Genomic DNA, 25,378 nt, shown 5'->3' with positions numbered 1-25,378 from the left:
CCTCCAGAGCTGCATGCATGCTGCAGTTCTGTTCCAGCTCATACTGGTGTACTGTATATCAGTATCTCCCCCACCAGAGCGCTTTCTTGGCGGGCATGACATTCCTCTGAAACTGACCATGTGACATTTAAATTCCCCCTTGAAACTAATACTATATCGAAATTGTTTTTGCTAGGGGGCAGCCCTAATCATGAACTTTTTATTTATACATATATATGCTATTAGCACTTTCAAATTACACACACTTTCAATTATTTACAATATTTTGAAAGGCATTACAATTTTTTTTTTAAAAAGCAGATCTCCAAGCTCACAACGCTTGCAGATCGGCAAACGTCACAAAGAAGACAAACAAACAGATCTCTGGTCACTTGCCTGTTTTATACTTCATTACACACTGGTGTTGCGTCGCAGTGTACAATGCATTGTGATTGGCTATTTTCAGCGCATGACATCGGTACACAACAAAGTATAAATCAAGCCTCCACAGACTGTGAGTGAGATACTGAGGAGGCCTGCCTTCATCCTGGGAAATGCTAACCATAGTCCCAAAACATCCATATGTATCCAAATATAAAGTGTTATGGTATTATCAACTAGGCTGACTCATGGGAGAAAAAGTTATAGGGGTTCATTTGGCGTAAACTCATAACAGAGCCATTGTGAATTGAGTCACTAAAAAGAGAAAATAAGCCCCAGAATGTGTAATGATGCATGAGGCATTTCCCCATGCTAAGCCCCATCTTTCCTCTCAAATAGCTGTGGTCGCCATCCACTCAGATTGATTATAATTGTTAGTTTCCTGAACAAAGCGCTCAGAGTTTTGCAGGGCGTTTAATATACCCCAACAGGCAGAATTAAAAAGCAATCATGAAATTCAATTCTTCCATTAAAAACAAATGGGCAAAGGGGCCGGACTGTGCTTCTATTTACACAGCAAACACATGCCTATACGTTTCCAGAATATCACATGCCCAGAGAGAGCGAGCAGGACCCAGAGAGATGTTTGATGGATGGTTTGTTTAATGAGAGAAGTCGTTTAGTTGATCAAAGTAGACAAATCATTACTGAGATTCCTACAGAGACTTCAATGGGGGAATTGCGTTTTGAAGTTCATAATGGGATTCATAATGTACAGAACACAAAAATAGCTACGAAAACAAGACACAAATGTTGGCGATGTACTGCAAAAAGTGTGTCTAGTAGTGAACGAGTGATAACTTCCATCTACCTGACAGCAGTGAAACTCCCTAATGTTTGAATACTCCATAATGTTTGTCTTGAAAGGCCTCTGAAACACCACTTCTATACAATACTATACTGTACATTCCACTGCGTCTAATGATCTAACTATTTTAGTTGAGGAAACAGCTTTGCAGGGGTTTCCATCCCTGACTACTTGATGATGGACTTATATGCCTGATTTATACGTGGTTGCGCACCATGATGAGAACCAAAAATAGCAGATCTACAAGTTCACAACACATCTACGCACTGTGAGCTTATCTGCCATTATCGGTGTGTGACACTGCAGTGCAACTAAGTATAAATCATACATAAGGCACACTATATAAAAATACAAGTACCAATTTCTTGAATAGTAATGCTTAAAATGTTTAATAGTTTCAGTATATTAGCACATTCCATAATTATCCTTAGTCGCAACATTGAAAGAGGAAGGGTATTGCATACAGATTCTCGAATATTATCATATAAATGATATAACACAGCACAAAGTAGCCTATTGTACCTACTGTATTGCAGTGGCACTGGACACTACACCTATTTTTCTCATATCCGCTGACTGCGTACAGTGTATCAACAGCAGACACAGAGTGAACCTATTAATAGGCAATGAGGCTACTGAAAGCCACAGCTTGGCCCATAGTGAAGCAGAGCATTGTACTGGCTGCTGATAAGTTGTCTTCAAACAGTCATCTGCGTGCCATAAAAAAGAAAAACACCAACATGCAGAACATTGTACAACAATATGTTTTCTCTCCGGTACAGTATCGCTACGACCACTGACTCTATCATGGAACTATTTACTGCCCATATGGCTGCTGACACGAGGTCAACCCCGCGTTTCAAGTGAAACCACGAAGCGTTGTAAAAAGCGTGCGTACAGGAATGGATACAAATTCAAGCATTAGCACATCGCTAATTACTGCGGGTCACTTTTAATAAATTCTTTCCTGACATAAGAGGTCCAGTGCTGTAAAAAAGGGAGGGATGTTGCATAAGGGAAAAACATTAAGCGATGTTGCAGATTTTGCCATAAGCACAAAGCTAGGCTGCATGTAAAGGGATACCACGCTATAAGGTCTAGGAGTGCTGCACAGGATACCCATGTCCCTTGGTTTAACTTAAAGGGGGATAGCACTTACTTTAAGAACTTACATGTGTTTTTTATGGTTGAGGACCATCCAAATCTGTATTTGTGAACAACATGTTTCCAACGTAGATAGAGTCAGGAATCAAATCTGTGATGTCATTCTCTACATATCAGGAGGAGATCCAACTTGACTTTTTGAACTTGTATAATATTTACACTCAAAAACAATTTCCTATTTTACATTGTAATGCACTTTATATGATGGAATCATTGTGCTCAGGGTTACCAAAGGGGAGTTATATGCTTGTACATTTCAGTGGGATTACAAGGGCTCACAAAGGTGCCAGTGTAATATATTTAATAAATATTGGGGGTCTACAGTAGGGTAATAGATAACTTGGTCCAGAATTCGGAGCACATGCAGGTAATTCTAACCAATCAGAACCAGCCAATGTGAATCTTAAAATAAGATATTAAATCTGGACATTGATTTTGTAAATGGACACATATTTTCAACACATATTTTTGTAAATGGCCATATATTTTCAACAAAAGTAATTAATTCACCTGGTTAGATGCATGCATGGTCAGATCCAGGGGCGGGACAAGGGTGCATAGTCCCCATGCAGCTGAAATCTGATTGGCCCCTGAAGTGCTCCTGCAGTGGGGGCACAACAACATGGGTAAACTCATGTTGTTGTTGTTGTCGTTTCAAAAAGTACTTGTCCCTTCTCTGGTTCAAATAGTGATGATTTTCCTCCCTCAGAGGATTATTCATGCACACAATAATTTGGTTATATTCTCTTTTATGGGAGGTTGATGTGAATATTCACTGCAACAGACCTAATCATGCTGAAAGCTGACATTTAGTAGTAAATACTCTTTTAAAGGTTACAGGGGAAAATAACACAAACTACAGACAAGTCTCATTTACACCCTTCAACAATTTAACAAATCATTTCATTCATGATCAGAAGCATGTTCAGTTCAGCCATATCCAAAGTAAAGACCCCTGCACGATACAGTCAACAAACTACAGTATATAGGGCTTAAGTGGCTAATTAGAATAATGTCTAACCACTCAAACATTGGTGTCCCTGTTTTGGACATTGGTCATTATATTTTGGAAAAAGATTTCAAAACATTTTCAAAAATAGTATATCTACAGATTGGCTATTTTTGCTATTTGTCATACAGTACATGCCCAGAGAGAGCTAGCAGGACACAGATAGACCCTATGTAGTAGCCTACATAGGGTTTAAGTGGTTGGAATAGGAGTTTGCTGATGCTCACGATTGGAAAATTCTACAGTGTGTGAAAAATACTTTGATTAATTTGCACAATCTGTTGACAAGCAAAGCATAGCATACTATAATAACTCATGGAAAATGGTAAGTTCTTTCATAAGTAACAGACATAACTGAATTGAGGACATCTGTAAAATTGTTTCAATTACGCCTTCTGCCCCTGGAGGCAAGATGAAACCAACAATTTTAACTGATTTTCTTTTTTTCATCATGCCAAGAATGTGATTCATTTAAAAACAAAATTGAAACTGAATGGTCACAGAAAAGTTAATTCATTTTCTTTTTTGTTCTGCAGAGGATAGTTTTGAAGGGCCTCTAAAAGGCTGCCTAGGGGGAATGAGTGAAAAATAGCGAGGTAAAGAACAATTTACTTTTTGACAGTCAATTCTTACAAGTTTTCTGAGAATGATCTTTTTTATTTATTCACTTTTAGCAATGAAACACTTGTCCGAAACCCAAACTTTACATTTTCCCTTTTTCTGAAAAAAAGAAGTACCTCTAATGTACACCACAGCTGTGCCCTCTCAGCAAAAATACAGCACAGAATCCAGACAAGCGTTTACTTTCCCCTTGCCTCTCATCTCTTTCAACCAAATCAGCAGTGTGTTGTCACTAGGTTAGTATACGAAAGGCACACTCCCTTAAAGTAGTAGTAATAGCGAAGTGTTTTGTCAATTGATACAATATGTGAAAAATGCTGTACACAAATAAAAATACGGATTATGCAGACCATGTTGACTCAACTATTCACTGTTCCATAATTTTGGGTTGTAGTTATAGGGTCATGTTTCTTGGGGGTAGGGTTAACTTGAATTCATTAATTTTAGTTAAGGTTAGGCACTGTTTGTTTAAGTGAAGGCAGTTTGGTTATGTTAAGGGCAAGGCTGATGAATTTACGTGTTTGCGTTTAGAAACATTTTATATTTTCAAACAAATTTTGTATTCCCAATATGACATAGACATGGGGTGATTACATATAAATAGTAACTCAACCCTGGTAGGAGGCAATACAGTACCACCATCCTTATGCTACAATGCAGAACATGCATACTGTATATCTAATTATATAAACGACAAGTTACTTCCGCGCGCCGCTGACGCTATAGCCACAGCTCTGTAATCGAGTAAACCCAACGGCGACACAGGACATGTCGCGACAGTAGCCACGGCCGACTTTCAGAATTTACGGGTGGCGTAGGGCACCTATCATTGCTCACTTCACTGTTTCCACGTCGCCACATAATTCATTCCACTCACGACATTTCGGACAAAACGGAAGGTGAAGCACTTTCGTACCGTTTACCGTGCACACCACCGACACCGAACGGCGACGGGTTTCGCCGAAACAACACGAGCGGCCGCCATTGCACTCTGCCCATCTCCTCCACAACAACAAACACGCAGCTCCTTTGCTTCAACCCCCCCCCCTTCTTACGTACCTCCTTTGTTCCACCCAGGCCGTTACTTTCACTTCACTCATGTCTCGATCACAATATGTCCGTCCTTCACGTGCCATGTTCATCCCAAACACAAAAACAAACAGCGACGGCCACAGCACAGCAGCACGCTGCCCTGGTAAATCTAAAACAAACAAACCAGCCTAGGTTCATGACACCAAAGGACTCGACAGTGATGTCATCATTATGCAACCCGGAAGTACAAATACCAAGGATACGTCAGTGATGTCAGTCGGGTTGCCAAGTTCTGCCAGGTTTTAAAAAACAAGCGACAGAAACAAGCAAACCGTGCATGAAAAAAAAAAACGGCCGAAGGGGTCCGCCATGTTCCAGGGGGGTCCCCGGGGGTCCAACACTCACAGGGGGTCGGCGGACCACCAGGGGGTCCGCGGACCACCAAGGTAACAATAAATATTAACATTTTTTCCCAATTTTTTTTTTTTTTTTTTCCTTTTGGACAGTTTTACTCCGGCGATTTGGGTACCACAATATACACGCGCCCACGCTGGGCCCCGTGCGCGGCTGGGGAAACTCTAGTACGTAATATTGAACAACATAGGCTACCGTGGAATATACACTGAGACTGACAGTCACACGACACAGCCACACACACACACACACACACACGCACAACTAAGTACACAAGTCAAATCTGCAAAAACCTTCAGAGGTCCTGGAGAAAATATGCGTAAAATAATGTAATTTTAGGTTAGATGCGAATAGGGGGGAATTTAGGCATTTGGCAGCTGTGTTGTGAGCTTGTAGATCGGTTATTTTCAATGTGAGACACCTTCGTACGACGGAGTACACATTTGCAAAATTAAGAAAGGAATGATGTCCCTGTCTCTCTCCTCACAATGCTCATGGAAATGTTGTTGGACATTGGTTCTCAAAGTGGGGTCTGAGGACCCCCAGGGGTCCTTGAGGGGGTTGCAAGGGGTCCTGCAGCAAAATGAGTTAACATAGCATCAAAATCATAACCACATAACCCTATTGAATACTTTGGCTATTCGATAATAGCCAATCTACATATGTAGATAATGTCTCGCAGTGGGAGCTATTTTTGAAAGAAAGTAATAATTTGGGGGGAAAAGACACATATCTTCTTTTATGGGGGTCCCTAGCACAAAATCTTTTTAAAAATAAATCTTGGAGATCCTTGACATGAAAATATTTGAGAACCACTGCAGGAGGTTCACAGCTAGCTCTGAGAGTGTAAAAATGTAACTAAATGGACCCGCGTATTTGATTACGTTTGTACCCTCTCAGAGTTACAAATGGATAAATTAACACTGAGGAGTTTACTGTGCACTTTATCTTCTGTCAGCTTGTGCCTGCAAGCAGACAGCTGACACTGATGAAGTAGATCTGGTGACATTTGTCCCATGACCTAGTAACCTTGACGAGTGATAGTACACAGTCAAACCTCAGTGTTAAATGAGGATTTTACTGTGTAACACTAGTAAGCAGTAAGTAATACTGTAGCTGTTTGTACATTTTGTCCTACCTGTTCCTGTATTGGGAACAAGCTACAATATTTCATCATTATACGCAGTAAAATGCTCGGGGTTAACTTAACTCTGAGAGCATAAACTGGACCCATCCTGAGAGTTAATTTAATGCTCAGGATTTTAGTGTGTAAATATTCCCCTTTTAATATTTTTTATACAGTATATTGTATATATCATACTAAAGGCCAACAGATAAAGGGATAACATGTGAAAGTTGTGGCACAGGGCCGAGAGAGCCACAGAGTAAATCACTACAGTTGCTATCTCAACCTGTATGTCATTAGGAACGACCGCATATCACGACCTAACTAGTAAATGTCCCGGCTTTGTGGTTGAGAAGATGGGATCCAGGCTATAGGGTTTATCTGATAGTACATATTGGTCCCACGATGGCTGCACAGTCCCATTTCAACATGCCCCCAAAACAACAGGTCATTTGCCTTGCCAATAACATCAAAATTAACTGAAACAATAGAGTTAATATATTAGCTAGATTTGTCATATACTGTCCATATACTGTGATGCCGTAGCAAATATTTCTATATCAGTTGCAGCAATTGATATTTTGTTGTTAAAATAAGTGTTAAATAGCTCTATATATAGCAATCATTGCTGTAGTAGTGTCTGATCAGTATCAGGGGCAGTGTTGCCAGATTCTGTGAGAGAAACAAGCAACCAGGTCTAGGAAAACCAGCCCAAAAGAAGCGAATATGGGCCACATGAGCACTTTAACTTATACATCAGCTATTTGAAAACAGCAGATCTACAAGCTCACAACGCGTCGACGCGTTGTGAGCTTGTAGATCGGCTATTTTCAAATAAAATCTTGAGGGGAAATTATAATAAGCAGATCTGGCAACCCTGATCAGGGGTCTCCCTGTCTCTCAAGCTCTAGTAAGCAGAAAATGCATTTCAGGTTGGGATACCAATGTTATCCAATCAGGAGAGAGAACTCATACAAGTGATGACACAAAGAAGTGAGCAGACAAAATTGGAACTGGAACACTATACAATTTTAGCTGATGGGGGTACTCTCTCCTGATTGGAAATTGAAATTGGTAACCCTATACCTGAAATGTTATCTGTTCATCAAAGAGCTGGAGAGAAGGGGAGACCCCTGTAACAAACACTCTTAGCAATTGATGATTACTATCTGAACAGAGCTTTAACTTTTTTATTCTATTTATGTATTTATTTTTACCAAAGAATATCACTTACAGTGCCTTTGATTATGGGGCTATGAATATGTTATCACGTATTTGAAAGCACTTGAATTGCTTACTGATAAATACTTAATTGCTAATGATAAATATTTACCAGGACTACTAAATAGACAACCCTCTCTTTCAGAACAAATGGCATTAGGGCCTATACTGTTCGTTTATACAGCACTTCAAAACATGTGAGAAGAAGGTGCTCAATCTGTCCGGTGTATTTGCCAAATTGTAGACGATAATAATACATAATTCGTCAGTGGCGTCTGCTTGCACTCATTTAAACAACCCCATGCGTTGACGTAAATCAGTGTCCAAAGGCTCCGATCGCTTTATGTATGAGCCCATATATACCGGTTACCACGCAGCTGCGTGTTTGACGAGAGACAGGTACTACTGGGGGATTTTACGCAAAGCGCGTTCGGGTCCCCGGGGACCGTAAAGGTTAGAGCCCGTGAAATATCAGAGAGGTGCTGGAGCGGTGCTCCACACACTCCAAATTATAGCCCAATGCGTGCTGCGTGCTCCATGGTCTCGATGGCGAGGAAAAACGCCTTGGACACGCATAAAGGGCTCAGTGTGCGGCTGCAGTGACCATGCAACTCACTGAAAATAAACAGGAATCAAATGCAGTGATTGATCGAATGAATTAGTCTATGCAAGTGGTGCGCACTCTGTCATGCGCGCGCGCTCTCTCTCTCTCTCTCTCTCTCTCTCTCTCTCTCTAGTGAAGGGCCTCGCTGAAAGCAGCCACTTGTTGCTCGCACAGACAGCCCACCTGCGATAAGGCCTGCAGGTCATGTCTTATAACGGGCAGCATATAGGCTATAATAACTATGTAGGCTACACAGTTTCGGGCATTACGTTAAATCACGCCACAGAAACCCCAGAGCTTTTGATTCCAACTATTTTCTGGCTTTAGGTGTATGGCCAATATTCCTGAGTGCAGGGTTGAAATACAAACGGACGTGTGTTTTTCAAAGCTGCGCCAGTTCGTTGCCACTGTCTCGCTCCCCAAAAGGCATATTGTGACTTAGTACCAAACGTCAACATGTGCCTTGAAGGGGGGGAGGGGGGGCAAATAAGGGTCATGTTGACTTTTAGGGACTTCTGCATTAGCGAATACGGAAATCCAGTTCTCAGCATTTTTGACAATCCGACAACAAAACTGTTAAAACGACGAGTCGACCTGCCTGCCTCTCTCTCAGTCTCTCAACCCTCCACATGAAGACAAGATCCACTCTTTCCCCTTCCTGCTCCAGTCCGCTCTCCTTCTAGTCCAACCCCCTCTGGTCCACAGCCCCGGCCTCTGGTAACAAGATAGATGTAAACAACCAATTATTGGATAGGCCCTCATTCATATCCCCTTAACCGGCACAGACACAGAGGTTCTGGTTTTAATAAATCCCCCCTCTCTCTCGCTCTTTCTCTCTCTGCCCCACATTTTGAAGTCTGAAAGAATGTTACTCATCAACCCCCGTTGCGCTTGTCTCGGGTCGATGTACATTCTATAGCAGTCTATATAGCAGAATAAAAGCCACCCCATCCACGCGCGCGCACACACACGCACACGCACACACCAAACACACATCTTGCAATAATCAGCTCAATTAGTGGAGGTCGCGGCAGAGAGCGGCCGAGGTTAGCAGTGGGAGGTTGTGAAAATAGGGGGTTGGCTATTAGGGGAAACGCGATCTCCATTCATCAGCGGTCGTAATAATCACCGCTTCAGACCCGGGCACGGGGGTCCGCCGGGCCGGGCCCCCTCTGATCAAACTGATCCGGGGAAACAAGTGGTTTACAAACACTGTCAAGGGCCGAGACCGAGACCTTGATTCGGCCTGTCACTGCATGGCGGCGCACAGGCCGTGTCCGTCCGTCTGTAGACCGGCCTTTCTCTCTGTCTGTGTCAGTCAGTAGAGAATGAATTACAAGAGTGGTTCTCAACCTGTGGGTCGGGACCCCACATGATTTTGGGGGGTCCTCAGACTCAGAGGACAGTAAAGTGACAATTGAAGGACCTTTAAGACCTTTTTAATACCTCAAAAAAGTTAAGAAATGGAAAAGTACAATTACTGTATCAAAAGTAATCAACAAACTATACTATGAAAGCTGATCAAACATTGGCCAAATTTGTAAATTGTAATGCCTCAACTCCTACAGTGCTTATCAAGGTGGGGGTCCCCATTTCAAATATGATCATTTTGGGGGTTGTGAAAAGGTTGAGAACCACTGAATTAAAAGACCTGAAGGCATTCGTGTAACTGCTGTTGACAGGGACATCAGCCTATAGTGTAAATGTAGACCTATAGCACTTGACCCCCAGGGGAAATTTACAATAAAAAATAACATTAAAATAATAATAATTCAGACAAAGAAAATATGTTTGGTTAAATACCAACCTATAAGCTGGCACAGGTATGATTAATAATAGGCCTATTAATATTTTTCATGCAGGCTAATTTGCAATAAGATCCAATTAAAGTAAATGTTAACGAATGAATGAATGGCATTGATAAAAAATAAACAACAACAACATCTGAGAAGTCACTGTGAACATAAACAAAGAAAATACTGCGACCATTGTGAAGCAGGAGTCGCTGACACACTCCTCTTTCCATTTAGAGAGGTTCATGTATGTTTTCAGGTTCAATTATGAGACCTTTAAACTGTTTGTCTTAGATGACCGTGGCGGATAAGTTTATCTCAAATCGCGGAGAAATGGCGCAGCCTGTCAAACACTGTGTACAGGTGCTTATTTTCACTTATCACTTTTGCTGACTCAAGTAAAGAACGTTAATCACTTAGCCTATATGACAATAGGCCTATTGATTCATATTCTATAATTATACCTCAACATTATTTCAAGTTCATGTAGGCTAGCTTATAACTTTTCTGACTTAATCAGAATCAATGTAGGCTATTTATTCATTTATTGTAGGCCTTTTGCAATTTTGATACAAATTGTCTAACTACCATTATGTTATTACCACACTTTTGTCATTATTAATATATTATTAATACATTATTCATAACTCATATTATAATATAATTATAATTATTATTAATAATAACGTCAACTGTTTCTCAATCTCAGTGAAACATTCCGGTGGAATACAATTTGCATGTTATAACCAACGGGTAGTTTTGAAATATGCCATATGGTCCATAGGCATATATAGACGATAGACTACAAGATTAAATCGCTGCCTTGTTTCTTTCAATATCCATTTCAGGCAAACCCCAGTCCCCTGACGATTAACATCAGTCAGGCTAATGCCGTAATACCTCTGTGAGAACTGCGCTTCAGGCGAAACCCAAGTCACTTTATTAAACAGAAGGAAAACACAACACGGAAACCAGGATCAGTCTCTTCTTACAAGGATGCTCATCTCGGCTGATAAACGACGTTTGCAATTAGACTAATAATTCCTCTTAAACGGGGCGAGCGGTGGTTTTGTTCAAATACGTTATCTTGATAGCCAAATTTAATTACAAAAGGCTTACATTGGCTATAATGCTGCAACTATAATGTAACTATATATATATATATATATATATATATATATATATATATATATATATATATATATATATATATATATATATATATATATATATATATATATATAATTTGGGGGACTAATTAAAATATTGTAGGATATGGAGAGGGACAGAGGGAGCATCCTCAGGGCATATTGTAGAGAGCCTTCCCTGTGATCAGACTGTCTGCAGGATGCAACAGTACAGCCGACCGGAACCAAAACAACTCTGCACTAGGAGAAAACAAGCAGTCCTTTCATGCCTCTATAAGACATCTCCCTTTAATTCAACAAGCGTCAGCGGTTCTGCACTTTCCCTCAAAAAAATGTAATTTGGCTGCAGCTTTCTTGTGGTCCAAAGGTGTTATTAAATTATGGTGACGACTGAAGACATCAGAGAAAGCTGTAAGATGAAAACAGCCCCAGACAGCTCTTTAGCGGGACTCTGCTGCGCCGCGGTGTGTGTGTGTGTGTGTGTGTGTGTGTGTGTGTGTGTGTGTGTGTGTGTGTGTGTGTGTGTGTGTGTGTGTGTGTGTGTGTGTGTGTGTGTGTGTGCGCGCGCGCGCGCGCATGTGCGTGCATTGCGCGCAGACAGCAGTGATGTGATACTGACTGTGTGAGTATGTGTAACTGACTATGGTAACCTAAGGGTCCCAGTGGCGAGGCGATATAAATCAACTGGTCAATCTTTAGTCCAATAGTCAATAACAGACATGATGTCCGGCCACAGTGAAGCGCTCCTCGCCTTTATACCTGCCAATACAACTTGAACAATCAACAAATCAAATAGGATACTATATGCCAGTGGTTCTCAACCTTTCAGGCCATGACCCCCCAAAATACTCATATTTGAACTGCAGGGGACCCCCCAGATAAATATTGTGAAAATGGCACAAATCATGTGGGGGTCCCGACCCACAGGTTGAGAACCACTGCGTATAGCCTATGCAACCAAGATAAGGTAATACTATGACTGTTATGCCGTTTTCATTTTCCAGGACAATAATAGTTAATTTGTCTCACCGAGGGTTGGTTGTGTCGAATCTCTCTCTCCTGGAGTTGCCAGATGCCCGTTACAATCCACGTATGTCTCCCCCTCTCTCTCTCATCCATCAGACACTCAACAACACACTACTATCCACACACACCTCCCGTGCAGCTCTGCTCTGCTGCAGGGGACTGTCATGCCCCCAAACACTTATAATAGCTATATACACCAGATAATAGCTATTATTTTGTTGTCATAGTGTCACATGTATTAGATATTGAAGGGGGGGAGGGGGACCCTTATCACAGTGCGTGTCATTTGGCAATAGGTGATTAGATGGCGCAAACTGGATTGCTCTGTAAACTAAAGGTCTGATCTGTTTTGATCTTGTGTTTATATGATGTTTTTGCATAGTATTGTATATGTGTCTGTCACTAAATGTTTCAATTAATTGAATACACAGGACCCCAATGGAAACAAGCCACAGTGCTTTCTTGGGTTTAATCCTATAGCATCCCTTTAGAACTGTAGGCCTTTTCAAACTGCTAAATAAAGTTTTCAATCAATCAATCAAAAGGCCTAATATTTCCGTGTAAGAACATTTGTAGGTACAGTATAGGTCTATAAATAATATTTATTTTTATAAGAGTTTGGTTTGCAGTTGGCATCAAACTATATAACATTTCCTCCTCCTATAGTTGTAGGTATTATTAGACGGCAGCCCTTCGTTTTATAGTAATTTAAATTGTGCGTAATGGCGGAGTGAACTAACCTCAAAACTTTTCCAACTTTATGGATTTGGAAGCCGTGCTGGGGACCGGTGAGAAACATAGAGGGTTGTTGGAACAGTGTGCACTGCACAGTGCTGTGCGCGCATGCAGCGCGCAGGGCGTCCGGAGCGCTCTGGCGCCATCGCTCCTCTGGCTGAGGCACCACGGCCAGCGTTGCCAGGTTTTGTGAGAGAAATAAGCAACCAGGAGGTTGTGGGTTCGAATCCACCGTGGTGCATCCGGCTTTGTCGGGCGACTATGTTAACAACGCAATTGGCCCGTGTTTGGGGGAGGGAAGCCAGACGGGGAGGGTTTGGTCATTGAAGTACTATTACGGGCTGGGGCTACACCTGTCAGCGGGGAGTGTTGTCCGGGAGGAGTAGGATGAAGGGCCTAGGTCCTCCCGGTGGGGACTCCTCACTGGCAAGTAGGATAGGACAGCAGTGACAACACAGAAATGTGTGTGGGGAGGAATCAATTGGCATAACGACTAAATTGGGGAGAAAAGGGGGGTTAAAAATAATTGGCTATATATACTCTAAATATATTTTTTAAAGAAATTTAAAAAATAAATAAGCAACCAGGTCTAGAAAAACAAGCCACATGATGAGCACTTTAAACCTATATGCTTTGAAAAATATTTGAAAATAGAAGATCTACAAACTCACAACACCTCGCAATGCGACGCATTGTGAGCTTGTAGATCTGCTATTTTCAAAAACTCTTGCAATAAAATGTGGAATATTTTTGAATTTATTTTTGAAACATTCTAACAACACAAATGCTCCCTGGCTGGCACAACACATTTTTATGAAAATATTTGAGAACCACTGTTTAAATAGGCCTAATAATTAAAAAATATTTGGAAGCAAGCCTAGATAAGCGAATACACTTTAGAAACAAGCCCACAAAACTGCAACCACCAATTTTTACAAACAACTTTACAGGAAAAACAAGCCCAAAGTCGCTTATAAAAAGCCGACATGGCAACACTGATTACGGCTCGTCTCCTCCTCCATGCTCCGTGCTCCTTGGCTGCCCGAGGTGTCTGTCAAAACGCAAGGGAAAGGAAAAAAGAACTGTTTTAGAGGAAAAAAAATCTGAGCAATATTTCTATGGGTAGGCGGGCCGCTCGTTGAAGGGAACAATCGGATTGCCTTGCCAGGGGAGCCACCTCAAAGCCTATCGGGTTACGTTGAATGACAGCGTAACCATGGCAAATAATTTGACTAAAACTATTGTCTTATCCTCACCATCCCCGGGTCAGATAACCGACCAATCAGAGTTCATATAATCGCTTTTTCTTGCCAGCTTAGAATAATATTATTAAAACGAGCCAGCGAGTCAGTCTCCGGGAGTAGGTTATGTTGAATCGACATCGAAAAGGTGTATGAAGGAGTAGCCTAGGAGTAACAAAAGTTTCTCTCTAAGCTCACCAACTTTTACGAGGAATGCCGCTTGTTTTGTTTTTCCCTATAGCTGAACTGGACTTGAGTTTTTCAACTCTCCACGCTTGGATATTACCCTTTTTGTAACTTTTGCATTTTTATTTATTTTTTGCTCTTTTTTGGGGGGAGCTTTTATTGCACATATGGACTTATGTCGTGCGTTTGGTTTAATGTCTTAACGTAGCCATCATCGGGCAGTGCGTGCGTGAGTGAAAGCGAGGAGTCGTGGAACTAAGCAGGGCATAACATTATCTGTTTGTATCGGTTTACTCCTGTGTGTGGGGAACGATGTCTATGCTTCCGACGTTCGGTTTTACGCAGGAGCAAGTAGCGTGCGTCTGCGAGGTCCTCCAGCAAGGGGGGAACATCGAGCGGCTGGGGCGCTTCCTCTGGTCGCTGCCCGCCTGCGAGCACCTCCACAAGAACGAGAGCGTCCTCAAGGCGAAGGCCGTGGTCGCCTTCCACCGGGGGAACTTCCGCGAGCTCTACAAGATCCTGGAGAGCCACCAGTTCTCGCCGCACAACCACCCCAAGCTGCAGCAGCTGTGGCTCAAGGCGCACTATGTCGAGGCGGAGAAGCTGCGAGGCCGCCCGCTCGGCGCCGTGGGGAAGTACCGCGTCCGGAGGAAGTTTCCGCTGCCCCGCTCCATCTGGGACGGCGAGGAGACCAGCTACTGCTTCAAGGAGAAGAGCCGGAGCGTGCTGCGGGAGTGGTACACGCACAACCCCTACCCGTCTCCCCGGGAGAAGAGGGAGCTGGCCGAGGGCACGGGGCTCACCACCACGCAGGTCAGCAACTGGTTCAAGAACCGGCGGCAGCGGGACCGGGCGGCGGAAGCGAAAGAACGGTAGGGGAACGTTATTAATCACTATGGCTGTTTTTTTTGTGTGTTTTTTTTGTATGTTTGTTTTAATTGTTTAGGGCAGTGGTTCTCAAACCTTTTAATTTCAAGGTCCCCCGTTAACTCTGGGAGCGTACAAAAGGAACCAAATGGACAGACCTGTAAGGGTCTATTTGGAACCCCCTGGATCCTACTTTGAGATCCAATGGGTTATTTATTTTATTTGTGTTGTTGTATGTTTGCTTTAGTTGTTTAGGGGGCGCATGAGCCGTAACGAAAATTACAGAGCTGTTGTCAGGTAAATTACAATGCTATAAAAATGTCCTTACATCGTAATTTAAAGTCGTTGTGTAATCACATTCATTATAACAGACTTTCTTTGCTATGACATTAACATCAATAAGCCTAGCTATTTTAAAGTATAACCCAAGGGCCTATACACGGCCTACACATTCACACCAACTTTATAAGAGAGAGAGAGAGTGGCTCAAACAATAAAACAAAAATGTATAGCCCGCAAATCAGAATCTCAAAAACAAAAAGTCTTGTTGTTGCATTATTTATTTACACTATTGGTGTGTTGAAGTTTAAAGAGACACGCACGCAGGCCCACAACTCCTTTGACATTTCATTAGGAGCCGTTTGTACATTTCAAAGTGTAGGAGATTACACAGGCAGGCATTAGGAGAGACGTCTGTAGTCAGGTGCTCTGCTCGGTGGGTAGAGGTGTCTCCTTTCACCCCCTGGCCTCTAATTCGGGCTGAAAGCTCCACGTAAATCATGTCTCCTCACTGGAAAAAGCCTAACTACAACTCTCGCCCCTTGCAAAACAGTTACAATCAATGCCAAATACACACTGTGTGTTTGGCATTGATACTGGAACCGGACCTGTCATAAAGGGACATATTAGCCTATACACAGTCGCTCGGCAAATACAATTTAAACTGCTAAAAATGTAATTAAATGTTACTGTCAAATCAGTTTCCATTATTCAGGCGACATGATGACACAGGGATCGGGGAATGACTATGCTCTTAATACGTATACCTTTTATTAAAACTAGTATATTTACTTTTGGACAACAAATCAATATTCATTTAGGCCTAACAATATATTTGCACTGATGCATAACTATGTACTGCAGGTGTTGGTATTAATGTAAATAGGCTAAAATACGACACTATTTTACTATTTATGCTTCCTAACTGTGTGTGTGTGTGTGTGTGTGTGTGTGTGTGTGTGTGTGTGTATGTGTGTGTGTGTGTGTGTGTGTGTGTGTGTGTGTGTGTGTGGGGGGGGGGGGGGGAGTGCGGGGGGGGGGGGGGGGGGGGGGTGAAACGGTGAAATTCTGAAATATAAAGATACATTGTAAAATTATTATTCATCATATTTTTCTCATTCTGTATTGTAGGCTGTACTGACTTTGCCTCATTTAATGACATTAAACTATGCCAAAGTAGCATTCAATGTGAACCCTTTTAAAAGTAGGATAGGCTATTTTTTTTTCAAAAGCAATTGCGTCACTATTTCACAGCTATATGGGAATTATCCAAAAAGCAAAATATTCAAACTAACAGGATGCATTAAGTTGTTGGTTTGTCTGACCCTGATTTATGCTTTGTGATATGGAGAATAAATTAAGCATTAGCACTCCGCAGCAGGCTCGTTGATATAGTGTTTTGTTTTATGTTCACAGAGAAAACAATGAAAACTCCAACGCCAACAGTCACAACCCATTGACTTCTTCCATGAATGGAAATAAAACTATATTGGGGAGCTCGGATGACGACAAAACGCCCTCCGGTACGCCGGACCACACGTCCCACAGCCCGGCTATGCTCCTCGGCAATAACTCTGGGTTACCGTCCCTGCACGGCCTGGCTCCCCCACCGGGACCCAGCGCCATCCCGGTGCCCAGCGCGGACTCGGTGCATCACCACCACTCGTTGCACCACGACAGCATACTGAACCCTATGTCTTCTAATCTGGTGGACCTTGGCTCTTAAACCGACCAGGACGGAGAGCACAGGAACTTTCTACGTGGGGACGTCAACACGAGCTTTATGGAGCACTTGAGGCAAGGTGCAAAATGACAGACATGGAAAGAAGAGACTGAGAATGAGGCTTTTGTGGTGCGCACACACACACTCTCACACACGCACACGCGCGCGCGCACATGCGTGTGACACAAACACGCACGCACGCGCGCGCACACACACACACACACACACACACACACACACACACACACACACACACACACACACACACACACACACACACACACACACACACACACACACACACACACACACACACACACACACACACACACACACACACACACACACACACACACACACACACACACACGCACGCACACGCACTACAGAGGTGGTTCTAGGGCGTTTAGGTAGCCTAAAAAGTAGGCCTATTTTACCGGAATGTAATAACATAACATGTTATATTGTTGAAAACGATAACAATAAAAAAAGTCTTAATTCTTGTTACTATTATCGTTATGATTTTAGGGGTTTAGATATATGTCGACAGACTCCTAGGCACCGAGTCAGAGGTACCCCACCGCATTTTTCGTTTACATAGGGAGCCATAAGCAGTTTATTTTTGTTTTGTTGTCGGGGTAGGCTATCCTACCTTCAAGTGTCTATATCACAATAGCCGTCTGTGACAAGATGAACTATCTAATCTCTTACTATTATTTGTACTTTCATTTGGGAAGAGACTGCATGTAAACTTTGCGATAAATAATAAAACATAAACAAATCGATTCACCTATAGTTTCATATACCCTTTACAATAAAAGAGAAGAAAACATGGACTAAAATGAGAATTTGTTTGATTCGTCCCATCTTCATTTCTTTTTTTAATTTGTATTTCTTGCAAAAAATATATACTAGTATATGATAGCCTACATTTGGCATGAGCCACTGTGCGGTCTTCGATCACGTTAACAATTCATGAACAATCAAATAGCACAACTGACCAATAGGGGTCCACGTTATCCCACTTCTATCATATTTTGATATTCTTGATAATTTACAGGAAAAATCACGATCACTTGGGGTTATACGAATTAAACTGTTCATGCTTTTTTTTCAAAAGCAATTAAACGTCATTTTGCATTTAGGGGAAAAAAATATTGTAGGCTATGTTTTGGCGTTTGAATGACTGACACTTGGCTACAGCTGCATACAGATCGTGGCCCTTCTGTCTGTCTATGGAGAGTGTATCCCCAATGACTATCATAAAATAGGCTTATAGATTATTTAAAGTCATGCCTCGCTTCTACAGTGGATTTTAAATGGGGAAGTTACCGAAGCACCAATTCCCAGTAATAACATTATTGGGGAAACCTATTGAAACAGCAATAGGCCTACTCAAAATCAAGAACCCTTGGCCTTTGACACATAATGGTCGCTGTTGAAGAAAGAGGATATTGTCTATTATGTGCAGCAGGCAGGCTGTCTGCAGACATGCATGGGTTAATATGTGGCGCTTGCCCGGGATTATCCCGTCTAATCACAGATAGAGGCTGGAAGAACGGACGTCGTTGGGAGGAAAGTAGCCTGTAGCCTTCTTCCCATTTCCCCCCACGATTCAAGTCCAGAGTCCAGACTATAGATTATAATGTTGACCCTTCGAGGCACTTAAAATCGAAACTGTTTAAATTGACAAATGAAATGGCCATGCATAGAGGAAATAGCCTTGCACTTCGAGCGGCACTGGTCTGTCAGTTAGCCCAGTGGTTCTCAACCTTTTCAGGCCGTGACCCCCCAAAATAATCTTATTTGAACTGGGGTCCCCCCATTTTGTTCCACAGATAAATATTGTGAAAATAGCAGATCTACAAGCTCAAAACACCCGTTGAGAGCTTGCAGATCTGCTATTTTCACAATGTTTGCCTCTTTCTTATATTATTCTACAATGTGGCCAATGTTTTATATAGTTTGTTGATTCGTTTAATGCAGTAATAGGTATTTTTCTACTCTTTGTTTGGTTGTTGTTTTTGTATTAAAAAGGTCTTAAAAGTCCTTATTGTCACTTCACTATCATCTGGGGACACCCCATAAAAAAAAGATCATGTGGGGACCCCAACCCACAGGTTCAAAACCACTGAGTTAGCCTACAGATGATCTATAGACGCTAGATTGTGACACAATCCAACCTTTTCTAATAATAATCAACAGCCTGCTACTGATGGACTGGGGTGTGACATGCAGGCCATTATCGGCCAAAGCTGGGCGAAATTACGCCGCATGCCTTTCCAACTGGTCCCTGATGTTCAAGTGATGACACCTTATCTTTCCTCGCTCCATGAAGGGAACAAAAGTGCCGTAGTGTTCACGGAGGCAAACAGAAAACTGGAAACGTGTGTTGAAAGAAGACACTTTGTTTGAACAGCTTCGGCCATGCAACACTCCTCCCGACACCTAATCCCCTGCACTCTCAAAGCCCTGCGTGTAGAATATGTCTTAAAACAACATTTGACTTATAGACCGCCCTTTTTGCAGGAAATGTCAATCTTTTCCTTTTGTAGGCTGTACTTTCATTAGAGGGTTATGCTTTTAAACATATCGGCCTACTTGCCTACCCCCTCTCCATCTTTCCTCCGTTTCTCTCTTCTCTCTCTCACTCAACGCAATTTGTTTTAAATTAACGTATAGGCCTATGTGACACAAAATTAATATTTTATAGAAACGTAAACATTAAAAATTGCGCAATAACATTGATGAAGTGAATTGAAAAGTGAGATTGACGAATATTTCCCCACATAACATAGCTGAATAAAGTAGGTATAAAATAAAGAATAACAGGTTGTTGTTCAGCATGGTGAACATTTGTGCAAACTGCCTCATCAAACATGGGTTAGTGTGTGATTCAGTGTTGGCTGTTATCATGTTTTTTTTTTTTTGCACCGCACTGAGTTGACCACCAGGGTCTGTGAAAGATCTTTTATTCTCGCCTGAAAAGTGCTAAGAATCAATCACAACTCGACCCCCATGAAGCTCAATTACACATGCAGCACACAAACCCACACAATTAGCAAAGTGCACATGGGTCTACTCAAAAAGCAGCCTGGCCCCCAGAACAGCGGCCTGGGAGAGTAGACATAACACCAAATACTTTAGTCCAGGGGTCTTCAACAGGGGGTCCGGGACCCCTAGGGGGTCCTCAGAGTTACTACAAAGGGTCCGTCAAATATTTGTGTGATGGGGAACATTAGCCGAAAAGTACCAAGTACAGAGCTAATGGTCAAGTTGACTAAGCATGATGGTTTAAGGTTAACTATCTGAAAATACACACCCAACAATATGAAATCTATGAAAAAGTTTAATCTGCAACACCGTTTCATACAATATGTAGTGGGGGTCCCTGGCTGCTTCATCTGTCTCTCTCTCAGCTAGGGGGTCCTTGGCCTGAAAAAAACGTTAAAGACCCCTGCTTTAAGCTCTCACCAAACCGACACTCTTATGAGAGAATATGAGATTTTTAGTCTCCTTGACGTCCCCTCCTCTTGTTTCTCAAACAGCTTGAAAAGTGAACTTGACTTGGGTCTCTTGTGCTCGCTGCTTGTGCTTGGACAGGACAGGGCGAGGGAGGCTGTTAAACTTTATATTTGGGCAGAGGATGATAGGAAAAGGCGAGCCCAAAGCATGCACTGGGCTAACAAGACTGCATGGCTGACCTATAAACGCGGCGCAGGGCGATGATTTAATTCTGGTATGTTGGTTTATGGGGAAAACGACCCCGCAGTTGTAGCAATTGAATCATTGAATCATCGGGCTAAACAATATTGTGCAAATAATACTGAGCATTCTCTCTCTCTCTCTCTCTCTCTCTCTCTCTCTCTCTCTCTCTCTCTCTCTCTCTCTCTCTCTCTCTCTCTCTCTCTCTCTCTCTCTCTCTCTCTCTCTCTCTCTCTCTCTCTCTCTCTCTCTCTCTCTCTCTCTCTCTCTCTCTCTCTCTCTCTCTCTCGTTAGAAGTAAAAAGCCTGTGTTCAGAATGTTACTTGAGTAAAAGTACAAAAGTATTGGCATCAAAACTTACTTAATGTACCAAAAGTAAAAGTACTAAAATGTTTGAAAATAACCCTAACCCCTAACCCTTAATAATATAATAATTTATATCTGCAAAGTAACTAGCAACTAAAGTTTTCAAATAATTGCTGTGGCGTAAAAGTACAATATTTGCCTATGAGATGTAGTGGTTTAGAAGTACAAAATTGTTGGTACTTAAGTACAGTACTTGAGTAAATGTACTTAGTTACTTTTACCACTGGGTCTGGCCTATATGTCTGCGTGTGTGAGCGTGCACGCACCGCGCGCGGGTAGTTGACACGCAGGTGTTGTGTGAGCCAGTTGTGGTTTGCACCGCAAATTGATAGTCTATCTTGTCAATTCACCTTGGGTTAATGACGTCTGATGAACAGAACGCTTAAATAATAGAAGCTGTGTCATGTTGCTTTAGGCGACGTGCTACTACAGATTGCGGCTGTGCGGTGCACTGTGTCAACTACAGTGATTGTGTATGAGGTGTAGTATGGGCCGGTGGGTCTCAACCTGTGGGTCGGGACCCCCAGGGGGATTCCCAGATGACAGTGAAGTTACTTTTTTTTAATACCCATTTTTTTTAACAAAGAAAAGAAAAAGAGCAATACTACTGCAGCAAAAGTAATCAACAAACTTAATTAATAATTAAATAATGTATTAATTAATCATAAATTAAGCGTTACGGTACCTTGTGAGCAAGTGTTACCAACTATACTATAAAAACTGGCCAAACATTGCCAAATTGTCAAATAATATTAAGAACGAGGCAAAAATTGTGAAAATAGCCGATCTACAAGTTGTATGTATAGATCTGTTATTTTCACAATATTCTCATTTTTTTTTAAATGTAATGCCTTAAGTCAGGGCGGGGGTCCCCCGTTCAAATATGATTATTTTGGGGGGTCACGCCACGGCCTGAAAAGGTTGAGAACCATTGGTAGTAGGCCACAGAAGCATTCATTTCATTGCCACGATCGCAGTGAAACAGTAAATAATCAAGAAGCTATGTATTAGTTGTAGCATGTTGGATTCAGCCATCATGCATGATGACTCAACGAACTGATCAGTGCACAACAGCAGTGGTGGACAAAGTAGGCTATATGCTCAAGTAAATACTGAGTATTAAAAAGTAGGCTACAAATTACTAGGTAAATGTTCTTTTAAAGATCAACGCATTGCTGTAAGGAAATTTAGAACATTTCCTAAAAAAAAAAAAAAGGCTATAAACATAAATAAAAAATACAAATCTGAAATATTCAGAAACTTTCAGAAATAGTGAAAATAGACTATTTCCCCCTATATTTAAAATAGGGCTCATGTGGTTAATTCATAATATATTTGTGTAAGTTTGTGTCCCTTCTTAGAAATGTAGTGGAGTCAAAAGTAGCCTACAATATTTATATGTGAAATGTGAAATGTAGCGGAGTGGAAGTCATTGCAAAGAAAACAAATACTCAACTACTTAAGTAAAGTAGGCCTATACTCAAGTACATGTACTTATTAGTTAGAGACCACAGCGGATCAATAAAGCCAATATGCTATGCGAAGGTGCAGCCTATATCCCCCCCCCCCCTCCTCACCATCAACATAAAAAAAAATAGTAGCCTAATAGTAGAGTTGACTCGGACGAAGCACACATATTTTACTCATGAGATTTGTTTATTTTATTTTATTACTGATTGATACACTGTTCCATCGGGTATGATTTCACACGCATATAACTGCAACACAACGTCAGTGTCAAGAAGACAATGAATTAATAATTAATTACGCATGTTGGTGTTTGCAGTGTATTGTGGTAATAACAGGCCCTGTCATGCCTGCCGAGACATTCTCAGCTCAAATACAGGAAGCAGGATTTTCATGTCAAGACGAAGATGATGTTTATCTGAGTGAGAACAGGTAGAATCAGACTTATTAATATCAATGAATCACATTTATCGAATGCTAAAATGCGCTTATTTTTTTTTTCTTTAAGAAGATAACTAATAATTAGGCCCAATATGTCAATAGCCTAATTATCTTAAACGTGTATGTATTTCAGATGTACAACTTACAAAAAACCCTTTAGATTGTTTTCGTTATATAGTTTCTGGTGGCAAAAAAAAAGCTTAAAGATTGTAATATAACGTTTTAAATATATTTAAATATGTATTATCTTTAAGGGGGGGAGAGCTCATTTACCTCGTCTTTGTGTATAGTGTAGGCCTTGGCTATAAAATGCATAAAACAAGCATAGGTTACACCTACAAGACAAACAGCAAGACAAATATAGCCTCATTTTGCTCAGTAGGCCTAGGCCTATTATTATTAAATTAAATTAAACAGCGGCAAATGATCTGAACAAGGCGTTCAAAACGTGGCACCCAGTGCAGCTCATTGAGCTGCATGTCCGTGGTATTAGGGGAGAAAATAAACAAGGGACATTATTTAAAAATGCAACGGGACAGGGGATATATTTAATTGGAAATAACTCGTTGAGGGTATTTTTGGCGGTTGCCTTCAAAAACACCTACAGGTCAAGTTCGGCACTTGTCATGTCTAAATAGAAGGCCCCTGTGTGGCCAAGTTTTGACTGAACTGTTAGTTAGCCGAAAGTGCTAATATGCTATTTAGGCTATTGCCTAAACTCGTATTATTAATATGAGTTAATTTACCAACTATGCTCTTTCACATGAGTGGACACAAACGTGCACACAGTATCCTATGTTAATTTAACTCTTTGTAATTGTCCTTAAGGGTTAATCTTTACACTCCAAGTGAAAATATGACTGAGGATTTGATTGTGTAAAGCAAGGGTCTTCAACAGGGGGTCCGGGACCCCTAGGGGGTCCTCAGAGTTACTACAGGGGGTCCGCAAAATCTTTGGGTGATATGATTTTTTTCTTTACATTAACCACTTGCAGCCCTAGCATCCCTTTTCTGAGGAGAACTTTAGCCAAAAATAGCAGATCTACAAGCTCACAACGCCTTGCGCTGCGAGGTAGATCGGCTATTTTTGGCAAAGTGTTATAGAGGTGTAGAGGGAAAAAAGAGCAGCAAAAGTCTGAAACACAATTTTATACAATATAGAGGGGGTCCATGCTTCATCTCTCTCGTTGAGAAAACGTTGAAGACCCCTGCACTACACCATTCTCCTGGCCTTGGCAACTGATCACTTTGCTTTTGGTCAAGTGGATATTTGGAGATATCAGTGGTGTAAAGTAACTATTTACTCAAGTACTGTACTTAACACATCGGGTGCCAGCATTTTTTCATAACAACTTACCGTGGGTGCCAGCATTCTCCCCATTGACTGCGCTTTGCTGTTTAACGTTTCCGCGTGCGTTACAAGCAAATCCACGCAAAAAAAAAAGCATCGATTCATGTTCTGCCATGAGCCTGGCTACTGCCTGGAACCATAACATTCCCCTCGCGGGTTACAACGGGGGGGGGGATCGCGCATCGCGCACGACCGTTTTTCCCCACAGGAAACAGATTCGGAGATATAGGCGTTTCAAAGTAGGAAATAGACAGGAAGCGGATGGGGGAAAAAATGTGTTTCCGGTGAGCGATCTGGCACTTCCTTCGCAGGATTACAATGGGTGCTCCCAGAGCTGCTCTAGCCCCGCCCGCGCGGAGAAAAACGAAAAAAACAAAAAGACTGAAATCACGGTTCAGACCGTGTTCGGCACCGAAGCTTCGGAACCGCCACTATGTAAACACACGGTTCAGACCGTGTTTGGCACCCGTACAATTTTGAGGTACTTTCACTTTACTGGAGTATTTCCAATTGTCTATACTTTTACTTCTACTCCACTACATATGTTGTACTTTTACTCCACTAAAATCTTTAGAAAAGTTAGTTACTTTGCAGATATCAATTATTATAAAACATACATTGACCACGTCAG

At 41.7% G+C, this 25,378-nt stretch overlaps 2 protein-coding genes across 2 annotated transcripts in view; one reads left to right on the top strand and one right to left on the bottom strand.

The window, feature by feature from the left end:
- Nucleotides 1-25,378, bottom strand: part of LOC311059179 (uncharacterized protein) — a 431,271-nt gene that overhangs the window by 321,280 nt on the left and 84,613 nt on the right. The window lies entirely within an intron of this gene.
- Nucleotides 14,482-17,679, top strand: six2a (SIX homeobox 2a). Its single transcript, XM_084076497.1, has 2 exons — nucleotides 14,482-15,420; nucleotides 17,111-17,679. Exons 1-2 carry the CDS (start codon nucleotides 14,861-14,863, stop codon nucleotides 17,418-17,420), a joined length of 870 nt encoding a protein of 289 aa, XP_083932623.1. The 5' UTR covers nucleotides 14,482-14,860; the 3' UTR covers nucleotides 17,421-17,679.

The sequence above is a fragment of the Gymnoscopelus microlampas genome (genome assembly GCF_963454915.1).
Source record: "Gymnoscopelus microlampas genome assembly, chromosome: 13".
NCBI lineage: Eukaryota > Metazoa > Chordata > Actinopteri > Myctophiformes > Myctophidae > Gymnoscopelus > Gymnoscopelus microlampas.
The sequence above is the reverse complement of the archived record's forward strand: the minus strand, read 5'-3'. Positions and strand labels throughout refer to the sequence as shown.